The 19,828-nt window shown below is 36.1% G+C and overlaps 1 protein-coding gene across 2 annotated transcripts in view; it reads right to left on the bottom strand.

Annotated features, from left to right (window-relative positions):
- BRIP1 (BRCA1 interacting DNA helicase 1) overlaps positions 1–19,828 on the bottom strand; it is a 111,126-nt gene that overhangs the window by 14,546 nt on the left and 76,752 nt on the right. For both annotated transcript variants that reach the window (XM_084861650.1, XM_084861651.1), the window contains exons 17-18: positions 7,288–7,400; positions 1,966–2,048 (exon numbers count right to left, since the gene is read on the bottom strand). In XM_084861650.1, the coding sequence (XP_084717776.1) occupies positions 1,966–2,048; positions 7,288–7,400 (196 nt within the window). The remainder of the gene's footprint in view (positions 1–1,965; positions 2,049–7,287; positions 7,401–19,828) is intronic.

Raw genomic sequence — 19,828 nt, 5'->3', positions numbered from 1 at the left:
AAATAAAAAAATTAAGAATTTCCTTTAAACTTCTTTTTTTGGTTGCTAGGAGAAAATAATTACACAACCTAATAATATGAAATTTTCCAAAATTGAGAAATTTTAGTACTATAGTTACCTATTCCATTTTGATTATTTTGTAATCAAAGTAAGCCTTTGCAGTGTAAAATGTCAGTTTACTTTTGAAACTTGAAAGAATCTGAGCTCCACCTGCTGACTAAACATAAGCACTTAACATTTTGCTTTTAGTTATGTCTTGACCTAAGCACAATGGTTTGCTTTACATTCAAAAGCAAGACTAATAAAGCAAAATTTGCTGCTTTAATCCATCCAAGGTGGATATGTTTTGATATCAAACCAAATATAGTAATTAGGCTCTGAAATGGAAAAAGTATAATCTATACTCATAGAAAGCTAATCTGAAATTTAAAATTCAGCAACTTTTCATTATAGTATAGTATGAACTTTCTAGCATTAAAGATAATAATAAAGATGCAAATATTTCCAACATTTCTTCAATAACTGATGGGTTCCTGGTATTGCCTCTAAAAGGATTGTGTTACTGCAAAATAAAGACTACAGATGTTCAACAACTCATGATGGAGTTACATCTTAATAAACCCACTGTAAGATCCCCAGTAGCTCGCCGCGATCGTGTAGTGGTTAGTACTCTGTGTTGTGGCCGCAGCAACCTCGGTTCGAATCCAAGTCACGGCACTGAGTGAAGCAATAAACCCACTGTAAGTTGAAAATATTGTATGTCAAAAGTGCATTTAAGGCCAAAACCAGTTTGGCTCAATGGATAGAGTGTCGGCTTGGGGACTGAAGGGTCCCGGGTTCAATTCCGGTCAAGGGCATGTACCTTGGTTGCGGGCATATCCCCAGTGGGGGGTGTGCAGGAGGCAGCTGATCGATGACTCTCTCTCACTGATGATTCTAACTCTCTCTCTCTCTCCCCCTTCCTCTCTGTAAAAAATCAATAAAATATATAATATATTTTTTTTAAAAGTGCATTTAAAATACCTAACCTACCAAATGTCATAGCTTAACTTAATTTACCTTAAATGTGCTCAGAACTCTTACATTAGCCTACAGTTGCTCAAAATTATCTAATTTGAAACCTATTTGATAATGCCCAGCATCACCAGAGAGTATCCTACCACACATCACTATCCCAGGAAAAGTTCAAAACTCAAAATTCAAAGCATGGTTTCTATTCAAAGTGTATAACTTTTGTACAATTGTAAAGTAGAAAAATGCTAAGTCACACCAATGAAAGTCAGGGGCCACCTGAATAGAGACATAATACTAGTATTTGTTCATCTGAATGGGGGAGAAGACTGTTTAATTTTGTGGCATGCAATAGTGTTTTTCCTTTTAGAAAATATGAGCTCTGATTAACATAAACTCTGTAATAACTGAAGCATTTCTGAACAAGCAAATCAACAAATAAACACAACAAACCTCAACATAACCCAGAATGAAATAAAGAATGTTAAGCAACAAAAGGAGATGTGCTTAAATATAAAATTTAATATTTCTTAGAAAAGTCATTTCTGTAGAACAGCTTTCCCCCTAACAATGCCAAATAAATTATTAGTGTTACTGACTCAAATCCCATGTTCTAAGAAATTGAAGAATTCTAATTGATTAATACTTTGTTGACAACTAACCAGATTCTCCTCTATAAAGACTGTTTTTTGTTTTGTTTTGTTTTTGCAAACAACATAAGCACTAAAAGGCTAGAATTCCTTTCAATATTGATTTTCCATGTTTGATCTAAATGTTCAAATTCTCACAATGCAATACACAGATGATATATCATAGAATTGTGCACCTAAAACCTATATAATTTTATTAACCAATAAATTTAACTTAAAAATTCTCTAATTCATTATCTTTAAAAAGAGAAGTAATTAAAAATTGTTATTAATTCATTATTCTAAGCCAAGCAGAGAATCTTACCAGATATATATCGATTTGGGTTACTCCTGAAGCGGTCATCCACTAAAATAAGAGCTCCCCAATCATTTTTATGTCGAATACATCTATAGAATATAAGAAGAAAATAAAACAGATATAACTTTCAAAATAAAAGCTAAATTTCTAATGGGAAAGATAGAAGACTGAAAAAATCAATTATGTGTCATTGGTTTATATTCCTTTAATCAAACTAATTATTACGATCAAGGTTATATTTAATATTGTACCTAAGTAGTTCTATAACAAATACCATACTTCTGCTGACTATTGATAACTCAACATCCCAAAATGTTACATGCATCTATTTTGAAAGACAAAAAAAATGTATTTCCCAAAACTTTTCTTAGCCACACAGACTATTTTTTACCTCATGTATTATATTGTTAGTTTTATGTAGATGACCTTTATTCTAGTTTAATGAGTTTTTATAAGTGAATGTTTAATTTTATAAAAATCTTTTATATGCACCAATTTATATGCTCATGTAGTTTTTCTTCTTCAGATTGTTAATGTGGTAGATAATATAGGCAAAATTTTGAATACTGAACCTGCCTTTCATTCATAGGATAATCACATATGGTCATGATGCATTATTCTTTCTATAGATTGCTGGATTTGAATTGCTAAAAATATTAAATTTAAACATACAATTCAGTGGTTTTTAGTGCATTTACAACCCATACCACTATTATACAACATTCTTATTTCACCAAAAAAATCCCAGTGCCCATTATTAGTCACTCCCAGTTATCCCAATGATTCTCCTTAAACCATGGCAACCTCTAATCTATTTTCTGTCTTTACAGATTTGCCTATTTTGGGCATTTCCTATAACTTGAGTCATACAATATTCAGCATTTTGTGCCTGGCTTCTTTCACTTAGCATGTTTTCAAGGTTACTTGTATTGCATATCGGTACTTCGATCCTTTTTGTGGCTGAATAATATTCCACTGTATGGATATACCACATTTTGTTAACGGGCATTTAGGTTGTTTCCATCTTCGGACAATTATAAACAATAGTGCTATAACATTTGTGTACAGGTTTTGGTATGAATACAAAATTTTTATTATCTTGGGTATATAACTAGGAGTGGAGTTGTGCACTTTTAAAGAAAGAACCCATTGGAAATTTTGGAGTTGAAAAGTATAACTGAGTAGGATAAAAAAATAATCAGTTTAATTAAAGTTAAGTTAATTGAGCCCTTTCAATCAGAAAATTATGCCCTCTAATTCTGAGCATTTTTCTGAAAATTATTTCTTTGCTATGTTTCTTTCCCCTATTTTCTCTAGTTTTTTAATATGGATTATAAGTTGATTCTTACAAATGATCTTTTTTTTTTTTTTAAGTTCTTTCCTATTTTCCCTGTCTTTTTTATCTGGAAAATTTCTGTTTTATCTTCTAAGCCCAATTCTTCATTTAAAATTTGTTGCTATAATGTTAATGTCCAGGAGCTTTTTCTTGTTTTCTGTTCTTCCTTTTTTAAGGCTCTTAAGCTTACCTCTCTATAAATATTACTGATACTTATTTTTTTAAAAGCTTTCTTCCATCCAGAGTTTAGCAAACTATGAACCACAGGGAAAATCTGGCCCACATCTTGTTTTTGTGCAGTCTGCAAGGTAGAAGTGGTTTTTACATTTTTAAAGGGTAAAAGAAAAGAAAAAACAAGAATTTGGATGCAAAACATATGGCATAAAAAGCCTAAAATATATACTGTCTCTCTATGTAAAAAGTGTGTTAACCACTGTTCTATTGCACTGTTTCTGTTTTCTATGAGTTCTTCCACCCTGTTTTGTTGGTATTATTTTGCTATTGTTTTGGTTTCTATTGTATATCTCATGATATAGATATTCTTTGAATATCTAAAGACTCTTGGTACTTCTTAAGGGTAAGGCACTTCTTGGCAGTTTTGTAATCTTATAGGCCAAGAGGCTTCACAGTAAGGTAATCTGGTAGGAGCAGGACCACTTTGTCAGACCCTTACTCATGGAGTGGTCAGTTTCCTGGAAGAGAAATGTTGTACTTTCCTGAGATGTAGATATAACATTGTCAGCTTACTCAGAACTTACAAGAAAAAGGAGATGGAGTGTTGACATTCAGTAGGTAGACTTTTCTTAAACCCCATCATTAATACATCCTTAGCTGTAACCAGGAGTTGAAGAATACATAGACTCTAGTTTAATTGCTAGAGAGTAAACATGAATGGGAGAGGGAGCTGTCAAACTATTTTTTATACTAACTTGCAACCAATCCTCTGTGTTTAACCTTACGTTAACTGAAACTTTAGAGTGACCCCAAGTCCTAAGCTTTTCCATGACTGAATCTGGAGGATCCTCTTAGCTTTCATTACTATGGATTTAAATTTCAGTTCTCTCTTGCCTTGTTAAGTCATTCAATCATTCATCTGTTTTCCAGTGTTCAGAATTTGCTGACATCTTGTCTGTCATTGTCCCCTCTGCAGCTCCTTTTTAATTTTGTAGGTTTGGCATTTTTATTCTTTTACTACCATGGGATTTTGAGAAAGGGTGAAGATTAATATAAATGTTTGATTTTTCCACAGAGACTTAAAAAAATCTAAATCTTATATAACATCCTTTTTTGATCAAAAGTTTTGTTATCCATGCGTTCCGAGGCATCAGACCATAAAATTGGGCAGAATGGGAAGATGGATATTGCCAACATTATAGGACAGTGTCGAAAATCAATAGAAGTCAGGCTGGCACTCTGTTTTGGTTCCACTACAGTTTATGTTTAAAGTGCCCTATGAAAGAAAGGCATTTAACTTAACAAAACAGTTCAGAAAAACAGGTTTCACCTTTTCATTTTCCCATTGTTTTCATACTGCCTTGCTCAAATGAATTACGCCCACTTTAGACAAAGATACTTTTAGTAAAGCAGACCTGTTAGGAAACTCATAGTGCAGTTATAACCTGGTCACAAAACCATATGGTACATTCCTGAAAGCTGTTATTACATTTCAAGGACTTATATTACTTCAATACTCATGTGGCCTTAAAAAAAGATAGCACTTTTTAACACAATTTGTTTCTATTTACTTTAAACACTCTAGACTAGGGGTGTCGAACTCAATCAGAGAAGGGGCCAAAATCTAAAATCCAGCCTAAATCGCAGGCCGAATGGTTTACTGAACAGTCATAAACTGACAATGTCATAAACTGACAGCGGAGTGCAGTGATGACAGCGCGGTGCGGGCCACATTGCAAGGCCTGGCGGGCTGGATTTGGCCCGCGGGCCTTGTGTTTGACACATGTGCTCTAGACATATCCCTTTAAGGACAGTGCCTAAGGATAAGCACCTTTTATGTCAATCAATACACATTATGAGTATTGTCAAATTATGTACAATATTTATAATATTTGGTTTTTAAATGGACATGTTTCTATTAGTTGTTACTTTTGTTACTGTTGCCTTTAAAAATCAATGACAGTTATGTTACCCATTTTTTAATTAATAAAATAACTACAGTATATATAAATATTAGAGGCCCAGTGCACAGATTCATGACAGTTATGTTACCCATTTTTTAATTAATAAAATAACTACAGTATATATAAATATTAGAGGCCCAGTGCACAGAGGACCAGTGGGGTCCCTTGGCCTGGCCTGTACCCTCTCGCAATCCGTGAACCCTTGATGAATGTTGAAGAGCTAGTTTCGGCCCAATTCCCACAGGCCAGGCTGAGGGACCCCAACAGTGCATGAATCCATGCACTAGGCCGATTTCAGCCAATCCCCACAGACCTGGCCGAGGAACCCCACTGGTGCACAAATCTGTGCACTGGGCCTCTAGTATGCATATAAGATCTTTGATTAATCTCTTCCCGCCCTCCCTTCCCTCTGAGATTCATCAGTCTGTTCCATGTTCCCATGCCTGTGGTTTCCACTTTTGTGTTGAGCATCTGCCCCCTGGTGGTCAGTGCGCATCACAGCTACAGGCCACTCAGACGGTTGGCCGGTTGGCCAGTCACTTAGGCAAATACATCCTTTTAATTAAATTCTAGAAAAGTAGGTTTTTTGCCGAGACCGGTTTGGCTCAATGGATAGAGCGTCGGCTTGGGGACTGAAGGGTCCCGGGTTCGATTCCGGTCAAGGGCATGTACCTTGGTTGCGGGCATATCCCCAGTAGGGGGTGTGCAAGAGGCAGCTGATCGATGATTCTCTCTCATCGATGTTTCTAACTCTCTATCTCTCTCCCTTCCTCTCTGTTCAAAAATCAATAAAAAATATTAAAAAAAAAAAAAAAAAGAAAAGTAGGTTTTTGAGGCTCTTGAAGCTCTCTGACCAATATGGTATAATGAAAAAAAGCACTGAACCTTGCATTTTCCAGTAATTCAATGAATGTTAATTAACCATCTATGCCCCAAGCTGAGATATGATTTATAAAAATACATGCTTAGGGAAGGAAACAGCTAATATAATACAATGAGATATATGCTACAACAGGAATAATGTATAAAATACTAAGGTTTCTTATAGAATAAATAATTTCAGTTGGAGAAGAAAAAAGTATATTAAATGTTAGTGCCTCACAATATGAAATTACAATATAAAATGGTGATTTAAAAACTAATTCCACAAAGTAAAAATCTTAATGAACCAGAATCCTTAGAAAAAGGAGTATTATAGTTAAATTTTATTGTCAGTTTGTGTTAATTCTTTGGTATTATGAGCATGGTTTGGTTTGACCATTCTTAAATGGTTTGCTGTTTTCGCCTAAAATCATCATCTGAGCGTGGCTAGTGTGGCTCCGTGGCTGAGCACCAAGCTATGAAGTAGGAGGTCACAGTTTGATTCCTACTCAAGGCACATGCCTGGGTTGTGGACTCGATCCCCACTGTGGGGTATGCAAGAAGCAGCTGGTAAATAATTCTCTCTCATCATTGATGTTTCTCTCTCTCTCTCTCTCTCCTCTCCCTTCCTCTCTGAAATCAATAAAGAGATAAATTTTTTTAAAATCATCATCTGAGTCTGATGGTCATTAAGGCAAAAATTTTATTGTTTGGTAGTAAACTTCTACAAAGTTGTGTCACTCATTGTTTGAACAACCAAAAATCTTCTTTAAACTTTAGCAAAGTGAATTTTGAATTTCATTTATTCCAATGATTCTTTGCAACTTTCAATTGTGACATCTATCACTGAAAATGTACAAGTAACTAGGGTTCTAGTGAAATAAAATATTACCAAATTTCTTATAAAGAGTAAAGTAGTAAAACTAATTCAACATAGAGCCCTGCTCACAGATAATATTAAAGTAACATTACATTAAATTTTATTCCACTTACCTTCCTAGGGCCTGATTTAAGGCCCTGTATGCTTGAATTTCATACCATTGACGACCAGGTAAAAGACCTCTCAATTTTGAATGCTGGTCATTATATTGGCGCTTTAGTTCAACCTAATAATTGAAAAATATATTAAAATGTAGTTAAATTTTTTTAAAGCTCATTTAAAAAAAATCATATTAACTTCTAACATTTCAAACATCATTTTAATAGGGTAGAGAGATTTTGTTTTTCTGTGCTAAATTTGTTTCAGTTTATTTAAAACATTTTTTTTTAATTTTACTTTTTAAATGGAATTTATTGGGTGACATTGGTTAATAAAATTTACATAGATTTCAGGTGTACAATTCTATAATCCATCATCTGTTTATTAGACTGTGTGTTCATCACCCAAGTCATCTATTCACCCTTACATTCCCCAAGTTCCTACATGTACATAATAAATTCCATGTGATACCTATTGCATTGAGAAATAATACAACAAAATTCACAAACTTCCAATGTACAGGGAGATAAGTTTTGATAAATGATTAGTCATATAATCACAATCAGAATGTAAAATATTTTTAGCACCCAAAAACTTCTATCCCTTTTTCAGTTAATCTCCTTCACTACTCAAAGATCTGCTGTTATGTCTTTTCTAGAATTCCATGTAAATACCATATAGAGTATGTAATTGTGCCTGCCTTTTTTCATTTAGCATAATGATTTTGGAATTCATTCATCAGTAAGTAGTTCATTCTTTTATGTTTATCTACTCTGATAATCTCTGCTTTTTAATTGGGATGTTTAAACCACTCATACTTAAAGGGCTATTGTTACAATTTGGCTTAAATCAACAGCAGCAGAATACACAATCTTCTCAAGTGCACATGGAACATTTTCCAGGACAGATTATATGTTGGGTCACAAAATTAGTCTTAAGATCTTTAAGAAGACTGAAATCATATTAAGTATCCTTTTCAACCACAGAGCATGAAATCAGAAATCAATAACACAAGGAAAATTGGAATATTCACAAACACGTGGAAATTAACACACCTGAATAACCAATGCGTCAAAGAAGAAATCAAAAGAAAATCAATATCTTGGTAAAAATAAAAATGGAAACCAAAACAATGGAATACAGCAAAAGTAGTTCTAACAAGGAGTTTAAAGCAATAAACACCTACATTAAAAAACAACAACACACACACATAACTTTAGACCTTAAGAAACTGATAAAAGACAAACTAATCTCAAAGTTAGCAGAAGGAAACAATTAAGATGAGAGCAGAAACAAGTGAAATATAGATAATACAATTTTAAAAATCAATGAAATTAAGAATTGAGAGTATCTTCAGGAAATGTGATTGAAAATGGTGATTGAAAATAGATATGCACATGCAAAAGATTAAAACTGAATCCTTATCTTACACTATACATTCAAGTCAACTCAAAATGAATGAAAGACTTAAATGTATGACCAGAGATCATAAAAGACCTAGAAGAAAATGGGAAGAGTTCCTTGACTTTGGTCCTGACAAAGGTTTTTGGATATGACATCCAAAAACACAGGCAGCAAAAGCAAACAAGTGGAACTGCATCAAACTAAAACACTTCTGCACAATAAAACAATCTATATGTATAAAAGGCTAAGGGTCCGTCTGTTCGACTGGTAGCTATGATGCTCAATGACCACAAGGGGACAGGCACTCAATGCATAAGCTACCATGATGCGCACTGGCCATTTAAAAACAAACAGCACCACGGACCTGGCACTGACAGTCGGCTTCCCCCAAGTGGGACACAGGCCCCGCCACCACCCCAGAGTGATACCAAATTGCAGCCACTGGTGCCAAGACCCCATCACACAAAATGTAGCTCACAGCCCAGCCTGGAAACGATGGCTGTGGGCACTGGGTAATAATGTCACGTAGCAACACCCAGCTTCCTCTCCTAGTGACTAGCATCCTTGGAGTTTCTTCAGCCCAGGAACCCAACTTGCTTTATAGGCAGGTGCAAACATTTTACAGTTCAATCAAATGTTTGTGAAGCGTTTTCCCATGCCTCATCTCATTTGACCTTCACAGAAGCCCTGCAGTAGGTAGATAGGAGACCCGATAGAATTCTATTTTCTTTTCATTAGCAAGACACAAATAATGATATTAAAATATTTCTTTTAATTAATTTCCTTTCAATGTGCACAAATCCATGTACCGGACACTAGTCAACAATATGAAGACACAACCTAGAGAACCTGAGAAAATATTTACAGACCATATGTCTAATAAGAGGTTTATATCCAAAATTCAAAAACATATAAATGGCCAACAGGTATATGAAAGCTGGACCTCTCACCTCATGATTAAAAATCTTTCAGCCCAAAACAGTTTGGCTCAGTGGATAGAGCTGAGGGATCCCAGGTTCGATTCCAATCAAGGGCACATGCCAGGTTGCAGGCATGATCCCCAGTAGGGGTATGTAGGAGGCAGCCAATCAATGATTCTGTACCATCATTGAAAGGCAAATTAAAAACTGGAGAAAGGTTTTGCTGGAGAAAGGTTTTGTCATCAAACATACAATGAGCTCATACACATCACCAATAATAAAATCTGAGCTTCTTACCAAAGAGAAAAGTGAGTAATGTCTGTGAGAAAGCAGGTCATCAAAAAATGAATGATAAACGGCTGGTAACCCACATGAAAATATGCTTTTACTAGTAAGCAAAGAAATATAAATTTAACAATCCCATTGTTTTTATTCGTACAATACTGACAAGTATTTACCAAATGCGCTTATATTTTCCCACAAGAAAAGACAGGTAATACATACAAAGATATTCATTGCATCTTTGTTTGAACTGAAGAAAAATAGGAAACAATATAAATGTCCACCAAATGGATCAATTTAACATATTACATTTACTCTGAGATAAATATTTGATTATTAAAAACATGCATATGTTTTTATATGAATATTTTGCATATATATATATTTTTTTTTTTTTTAAATAACATATACACACACAGACATATACACATGGCCAGGTATTATGTTAAGAATACAGACCATAATTTAGAGCAATGTCAATTATAAACCAGCCTGACAAAAGACTTAAACTAAACCCTGACAAGAACCACAGGGAGATAACAGTTTAAGGATTGTATACTTTGAGGTTTTCCCATAGCTCCCCTAACAAATTGTTAAGCCATGCCCATATAAGTTTAGGATAATTGACTACTAACTGACTTCCCCACAAAAACAAAAAGCAACAACAAAACCCACAAAAATCGAAATTCTTCAGAGAATAATAGGATCCATAATCACTATAATGTACCAATGATAATGTCCAACATAAAATAAAAATTATTAGAAAAATGTGGCCCATAATCAGGGAAAAAAGGTAGTCGATAGAAACAAATCTAGAAAGGGCCCAGCTGTTGGAATTAACAAAGACTTTAAAGTAGCTCTTTTATTTAAATAATTTTAAAACATGTGACTTCATTAATGAACTTGGGGAATCTCAAAAGAGAAGTGGAAATTATAAAAAAGAAGCAAATGAAAATTCTACACCTTAAAAATACAATAATAAATAAAAATTCATTGAATGGGCTTAATAACAGATTGGAAAAGGCAGAATTAGCTAGTAAATCTTAAGACAGCTCAATAGAAGCAATGAAACATCAATAAGAGCAAAATAAAGTCAAATACAACAAAAACACTGGTGTAAAAGAATCAAAGCATATGAAAGCAGTCAGCAATGATCTAATCAAATGTAAAATTGAGAGTTGAAACAATACTAATGCATATGATATATTGCCTCGATGGCTCCACTTATTAAAGGTATCAACAATTTCTCACTTTTCCAAATGACTGAATTTACATTCATTTCATTCATTTTCTATCTTGGGAGTAATACACAGTCACTGTGTTTAAATAAACTACTTCTTTGCTGGAAAAGAAATCATAATAAATTCTGCTATCTAGTCACTGAATTTGATATTATAATCATATCCCTTTTCAAAGAGAGTCAGAATTAATTACAGGGCATAAAAGTACATTCCTAATGAAAGCAATGTCGTACCAACGGGTACTAAAAACCCATCTTTCATCTGGTCTTCAGAAATATCTTTAAAAATCACATAGTCCCTAGAGAGTAAACTACTACTTTTCTACAAGGTCAGAAGGTATGGTATACATAATTCAGACTGACATATTCAAATATATAAGTTAATAAGCTTTTTCCTGTAAAAAGTCCACCTGAAAAAGTAAAATGCAAGTTCTGAGTGAAAGGAAATTATTATGATTTCAATTTTTTATACACTACTAACTGAATGAAAAAAAGGACATATTTTAAGTAGCTCTCGAGAATGCCAGCCACAGAGTTAACTATGCCTCAATAAAGCTTAACAAAGGAACCTAAATAAAAAAAAATGTAGAAGTATTTAAAATATAACATTTAAAGTAGAAAAATTGGTATAATACGAGGAAGAAATTTTTGGTAGTTTAAAGAATCACTCAATTCAGTTCAATATTTATAATTTTGATTGTGTGCAGGATCTGTGAAAGGAAATAGAAATACAAAGATGAGTTAAAAATATTTTCTGCCTCCTCGTAAGAGCTTACAAAGATCAGGGAAAAATATGAGTGCCAATGGCCATCAAGTAAATATGAGTGCTAAAATATGAACTTTGATTACAGTATATAGGAGTTGAGGAATAAAAACACATTATGAATTTGGTCAAGAGTGTTGAGGGCCTTACCTGGAAAGGCAAAAGGAATGGAAAAGAGGCCCAATTTGTAACACCTTGTGGACCTGGAGAACTAAGTGATAAAGTAGATGTGGAGCTTATTAAAGAGAGAAAAGTCTAAAATGACTTCAACGTTTCCAGCCACTAAGAGAAGCAATCCAGTGATCCACCCAGAGAAGAGGAGAAGTTTATGGAAAAAGATACTTTGGGTTAATCCATTTTAAAGGAATAACTTATAAACCAAAAACAGAAATTGACTATGAGTTAACTAAATAGAAAGTAAAAATTCGGAAAGAGGGGAACCAAAGGTTTTATCTATATACTAGAGGCCTAATGTATGAAATTCATGCATGGGCAAGGGGGTCCTCAGCCCAACCTGCACCCTCTCCAATCCGGGACCCCTCGGAGGATGTACAACTGCTGATTTGGGCCCAATCCCAGGGACCGGGCCTAAACTGAGTTGGGCATCCCTCTCCCAATACTAAGCGCTCACCTGCCAGTCTGCCTGGTTGCCCCTAACTGCCCCTCCCCACTGGGCCGATCATCCCTCACTGCCTCTGCGTGTTGGCCTGATTGCCCCTAACTGCCCCCAATGCCAGCCAGGTCGCCCCCAATTGCCTCTCCTGCTCCCTCCCCCCCCCCGGCTGGCCTGGTCACCCCAAACTGCCCCACCCCCCACTGGCCTAGTTGCCCCACACAGCCTACTGTTCAGTCATTTTGTCATCCCTCACTAACCCCCTTACCAGCCTGGTCATAGGCAGCCATCTTGTGAGGGTATGATGGTAAATTTGCATATTAGCTCTTTATTATATTGGATACAAAAGCCCAAGCTACCATTATGACCGAGTGACTGGCTGACCAGTTGCTATGATGCACACTGACTACCAGGGGGCAGATGCTCAACCTAGGAGCTGCCCCCTGCTGGTCAGTGCACTCCCACGACAGGAGTGCTGCTCAGCTTACCAACCCACCCCAGCCCACCAGCTTGGCAGCAGCCCTTCGCTCTGTCAGTAGTCCAGCAGGTACAATCTCTGGAGAACGGGCCAGGCACCAATGGACCAGAGCTGCTGGCATGATCTTGACAGTGCCCCAGGCCTCCTGGAAGTCAGCCTTGGGCACCTCAGCCGCTTCCCCTCTCTAGATGCTCTGCAAGGAAGAAAGGATATAAAAGCAGCCACCAGGTGGCTCCCGACCTGTGCAAAAGTCAGTGGAACACATCCAGATTACAGGCTGGCAAGGGTGTCCCACCGCCCACCTGGAGGGCCAATCGTGTCCCCCCTCCCCCAAAGGACCCCCACCCATGCATGAATTCATGCACCGGGCCTCTAGTTAATAATAAATGAGCCTGGCTGATGTGGCTCAGTGGTTGAACATCAACCCATGCACCAGGAGGTTGCCATTTTGATTCCCGGTCAGTGGGGGCATACTGGAAACAGTTAACCGATATTGATGTTTCTCTCTCATCGATGTTTCTATCTCTCTCTCTCCCTCTCCCTGCCTCTCTCTCCAATATCAATAAAAACATATTTAAATAATAATGATAAATGACAAGCAACATTTTGAGCTCCTATATGTTCCTTCCATGAACAGTGTAGTGCTTATTACATGTTATTTCATTAAATCCTCACAACAATCTTAAGTGGTATATGTTATTACCCCATTTTACAGATTAGAAAAATAAGGTTTAAAACATTAGGTGGCATGTGGAATGTCACCTAGCCTATAAGGTGTAGAGCTGGGATTTATCCCTTGTCAGATATAACATCTTAAAAATTTTCAGAATTTCCTACAGACAAATACTTTATAATGATCACTTTGCCTATGACAACCGTTGCTCTAAGAAGTATTAGTTATAAATGAAATATAGATAATGTAACAACTATTAAATTAAATAAATTAAATTATATTATCTTTCCTTGTTTTTTTCCCCATTAAAATGAATTAACTTAAGTATGAATACATCATTTCAATTTCTTGCAAATCTTCAAATACTCTTTACAATCCAAATGGCTTTTAAAAGACTACCAATATTTTACCTAAAAATATTAATTTAGGTGAGAAGAAAAAAACTTTAGAAAGTAAAAATATATATAGGTTAACTTTGAAATATTTATTATTTAAGAAACAGGTTTTTTAAATTAACAAAATGTTTACTGTTGGAATAATTACTGTTTAATCAGGAAAAGCAAAACTAAGGGTTTGAAATAGTAGGAAGCCAGTACACTGCTTTTTAATGACACCAGAATCTATTTCATTGGACACTTAGGAAGCACAAATCAATGCCCAATTTAAAAATGACAGAAAGCATATGTGAAAAAGCCAGTTTCTCCTGCCAGCAAATAGCCTAAATGTTAAGTAAACCAAAAACTGGAAGGGATTAGTTGAAATGTCAAAAGACAACCTTTTACCTGCTCATCCTTATAAACTCATTCTCATCCCTCAGGCATGCTTTCTAGATAAATAGTTTCAATGTGCAGCAGCAAAAAGCCTATGGCAAGCTCTGCCATCTTGTAACTGTCAAAGAGATTAGTCTTTGATCTATTTGGGAGGTCATGTCCACATTCACATTAGCTATACAGTCTAACAATATTATACCTGTTGAGCAATGATTCTTTAATGCCTAATGAGACAGACATTTTAAATTTTGGACGTTAACTGTGAATTTTTTTTTTCTAAGTCTTGACAGAAAGTAAACACCATAAATTGAACTCAAGTGTGGTTTGGAAAAATGATCTTTTAGAACAGTTAATATTACTTTTCAAATACATTTTACAAGGCTTTCCCAAAATAGAAAGTTATATTTAATTGTACTCTCTGAAAGGAGTTTAAACCAGTTGGTGCCCAACCATCCTCAATAAATTAGTGTATGTGTAACTTTGGAGGAGTGTGTGAACAGTAGAGAGACAAACTCTTTCACGAGAAATTGCAAACGGAAAGCTCAGTTTGTTTTGTATGGCCCTTATTGTAGCTTAAAAAATGTGAACAACTAGCCAACTCTCAATTAGCTCACTCATTTAAATAATCTGTTTATCTCCAATAGTGGCTTGAATTTTCAACCTATTGATTCAGATGTTACATTGATTCATAAAACTTTTTTTTCATAACTAGAATTCAAAGTTCATACAAAATGAAAAACATCCTTAATCTGATAGATTTTAGCCAACTGAATATTTCTGTATTAAAAAAAAAAAAAAAGCTAACCTAATAGCCCTAGCTGGTTTGGCTCAGTGGATAGAGCTTCTGTCTGCTGACTGAATCCTGGGTTCGACTCCGGTCAAGGACACATGCCCGGGTGGTGGGCTCGATTCCCAGTAAGAGGCATACAGGAGGCATCCGATCAATGATTCTCTCATTGTAGATGTTTCTCTCTTTCCCTCTGCCTTTCTCTCTGAAATCAATAAAAATAAGAAAAGAAAAAAAAGCTAACCTGATATAAGTTAGAGATGAGATCCTGGGTAGCAAAGATAGATTAATCAAGAGTGAAGAGGTACTTAGAGAACTATGTAAAAATACCCATATAGCATCCAAACCATCCAGACAGAAGTTATATGGTTTTGAATTCTGATTTTATCATTATATTAAAATACACTTGAGATCAAACAGTATGCTCCTGAAGTCCTCCAATGACTCACTTCTATTGCAGACAGTATAAGTACTATACTACTGATAGTTGTAGATATAAAATAACCAAAAAAATTATCCTATATATGTCAACAAGAAATTAAAGTCACAATTTTTTTTATATATATTTTATTGATTTTTTACAGAGAGGAAGAGAGAGGGATAGAGAGTTAGAAACATCGATGAGAGAGAAACATCGATCAGCTGCCTCCTGCACACCCCCCACTGGGGATGTGCCTGCAACCAAGGTACATGCCCTTGACCAAAATCAAACCCGGGACCTTTCAGTCCGCAGGCTGACACTCTATCCACTGAGCCAAACCGGTTCGGCCACGATTTTGAACATTAGATTATTTTTTTCAATTTAGTCAAACCCAACCATGTTGGTCTTAAATAGCTCTCTTCAAGAGTAGCCTTTTATAAATTTTATAAGTAGCTTCTGATGAAATAAATAGTTTAATAAACATGAGCTGGGACTATAAATGCATCTCTTTACTTCACTATTGTCTTATATCCCAATTCATACAAATATGCATTATTATTTCAGTAATAAATGCCTCCCTAAAAGCAATCAATATAGGCAGAATACGTATTTTTTCTTGTCTGTAAGTTTTATCACAAAAGTTCAAGCCTCAAAACAAGACTAAGAACAAATAATCAGCTAAACTTAGTAATTAAAAATATTAAGAAAACTTTGCCTCAGAAAAATAAACACATTTGTCTAGCAAACACTCAAGAAGAACAGTTTTATCTTTAGCCAAGATACAGGACCTAAAATATAAACATTTATAGCAAACCACCAAATCTGGAAGACGGAGACTGTGCATTAGAGGCATTTACTGCTCCATATCCTCACAGTGTAAACACTTTTATCAGGGTATCACAATATAAATTCCAATGGTTAGAGTTCTAAACTCAGCATAAGATCTTGTATGTGAAATAATTTAGCTAGATAAAAGGAATATAGCTGGTTTTATTTCATCTGGCACATTTTCAAGATTTCTGAAACACCACGTTAACCAAATATAGTATGTATATATTTTTTTTAAATGGGGAAAAATGGATTTCTGCCAAGAGTTAAGAAGCCAGGCTCCCTTTTAGATTAAAAAAAGAAAAGCGCGCGCACACACACACACAAACCATTAGAAATGGTTTTCAATTGTTATGTATTTTTCTTGTTATGTGAGGAATTGACCATAATAATCTACCAAGAAATAAGGATCAAGACATAGTAACAAACATAGCAATGTAACTTATCTCACATATGCTTTAAGGCCGCTTTGTATAAGATACTTTTTGCAGAGAAATCTGCATTAAACTTTGTGTCATAAATTATCAGTGTTGAAAAAAATAGCCTAAAATTTTCAAATGTAAGAAAAAGAACAAAGTATATTGCCCTTCAATAGGGATATTGTTCTCTTCATAAAGGAAGGGGCAAAAGTAAATTTACAGTTGTGAGTACTTGAAGGGGTTGCATAAAAGTTTGGAGGCAATGGCAAGCACAGAAAGTCGAAGATAATCCCAGCAAGAGGAAGCTCAGACTCAGATTTACATGATTAAATACTATGACATTTAAAAACAAACATGAGCAAGAGAAAGTGTACAAGTAAAATAATATAGACTTAAAACTTTAATGGTGGGGCTGACCAGCAGCCCCTGAGCAATGGAGGAGTGGATTACTCCGACACAACATTTGCTGTGAAAGAGAGGCTAAGGGACTGCCTGGCTATAGCAACCAAACAGCCTTGATTAACTGCCTTGTTAGCCTTTTATTGTAGCACCAGTTTGAAATAAAGTTTATCTTTAGATACAATCAGCAGGGTAAGTAATATTGGGAGGATACATGTGTTTATAATATCCTTTAAGCAAGGGCACCCAAAGATTAGGCATAAGGATTCCAGTAAACACCTGCGGGTCTGCATGTGCACAGACTTGTCTGGAAAGGTCAAGGAATAATTTAGAGACGCTGCCTCCAGCACTCCCCTAAGTCAGAATTCCGAAAAACCGCAGGTGGCCTTCCACACACTTGCCTTTCTCAGAATATCCTCCTAACAAACGTTCCAACCAAGTCTCCTGTGCTCCCCATCACTTTAAAACTGTTTATTACCTCCATAGCCTAGCAGATGCATTATTTTTTTAAAATATATTTTATTGATTTTTCTTACAGAGAGGAAGGGAGAGGGATAGAGAGCTAGAAACGTCGATGAGAGAGAAACATCGACCAGCTGCCTCTTGCACACCCCCTACTGGGGATGTGCCCGCAACCAATGTACATACCTTGACCAGAATCGAACCTGGGACCCGACGCTCTACCGCAGAGCCAAACCGGTTTCGGCAGATGCATTATTTTTTAATCCTTTTTAAAATAACCTGTTTTCTATTTTGCCCAACAGATGAATTATAATACTTCACCATCTAAATTTTTATTAATACATTCAAACTTACCTTTCAAAGATAAATATGTTTCCTTTTTTTTAATGATTACTTTCTGATAGTGCCTTCAGCAAACGGAACAGATCCAGGGACACCCCTCCTTCCAGCCTCCGACCACTTTTCAGCATCTTATCCTGTCACCACCATCAGAACCACCTCTGAGACCAGCCAACACCGTTTTGTTTTGCTTTTCTACCTTAACTCCTTATTGCCGAACAACCATGAGTTCCCAAATTCAACAGAATTATTCCACTAAGGTGGAGCTGCGGTCAACCGCCTGGCCAACCTGCATCTGTGGGCCTCCCACACAAACCTCTCTCTGGGCTTCTATTGCCACCGTGATGATGCGTGAACCTCTTCTTACTTGATTTGGTGGAGAAGAAGCATGAGGGCACTGAGTGTCTCTTAAAGTTGCAAAACCAGCACAGTGGCTGAATTCTCTTCTAGGACATGCTGAAGCCTCCCAGATGAGTGGACAAAACTCGATGCCAGAAAACCACCATGGCCTTGGAGAGGAGCCTGAACCAGGCTCTTTTGGAGCTGCCTGCTCTGGATTCTACAGAGAAGACCTCAGCACTGTGACTTCCTGGACAACCACTTCCTGGGTGAGGACGTAAAATTCATCAAGAAGATGGGTGACACCTGACTCACCTCTGCAGGCTGGCCGGCCCCCAGGCGAGGCTGGACGAGTATCTCTTCAAAAGGCTCAACCTCAAGCCCTTTGAGGGGCCCCGCTGCATTCCCCTGGTGTCTGGCTTTTGCCTGAGCTTTTCCCCAAAACTAATAGCCATTCTTTTAACCATTCTGAAGCCCTTTCCCATGCACTGGGCCAAATGGAAACAATGAAGCTTTTTGCAGCAAAATAAAATAAAGTATTACTTTCTAACTTAACAATATTATGGGTACAAATGTCTGATTCAGTTTCTCAAATGTGAATGCAGGAATAAAGGGATTTTGGATCATAACACTTTAAAATACTTTATCTTAGTAAGTAATTAAGAATTCTGATTTCAGGAAGGGGGGAAAAAAGGCATTTCTTCTTTCCTTGCCTCTTAAAACCCCAAAATTAAAAGACAAATGAGAAAGTGAAATAGATTCCATCTTCAGTTAAACTAAGAGACATCTGTAACCTCAAACTCCAGTATATGAACATAAAAAGCTGATGGACAAGCAGAGATGAAAGTTCAAACTGAAGCGCCCATAGAGTTATTGATGGGATGTAAGCCTGTTAGGCCAGCAGGTGTCCAAAAAGATTCAGGAAATAGTTGCACAGGAAAACAGCTGGAGGATGTGTACTACAAAGATGAAACAGTAAACAAGAAACAGAAGAACTGAGATCCAAGAAACGTGGGATCCAAAACAGAAGATAAGCAAATCAACTCCTAGGATGAGAGCAAAGGGAAATCTCAGATGTTGGCAGTTAAGTGGGCCTAAACAGCAACTGATGGAAGCAATTGATTACTTAGTCCTGAAAGAAATAGGAGATCAGGAGGCTGCAGAAGGGATGTCTTCAGGAGGGGGGGAAGGGAGGTAGGAGAACATTATCTAAGCAGTCTGATAGAAAAATTATATTAAGAGGCATTGCACAGATTTATTAAAGAGTGATAGATGATTTAGTTAAAGACCTTTCAAAAAGAAAAAAAGGGGGAGGAGGGTATTATTGCCAAGAAAAATTTTAAAGTTCAAGAAAGGAAGGAAATTATTTGAATATAATGAACAATATTTTCAATCATGACAATGTATATTGGTTATGA

This window comes from Pipistrellus hanaki, assembly GCF_964339955.1.
Source record: "Pipistrellus hanaki genome assembly, chromosome: 16".
NCBI lineage: Eukaryota > Metazoa > Chordata > Mammalia > Chiroptera > Vespertilionidae > Pipistrellus > Pipistrellus hanaki.
The sequence above is the reverse complement of the archived record's forward strand: the minus strand, read 5'-3'. Positions and strand labels throughout refer to the sequence as shown.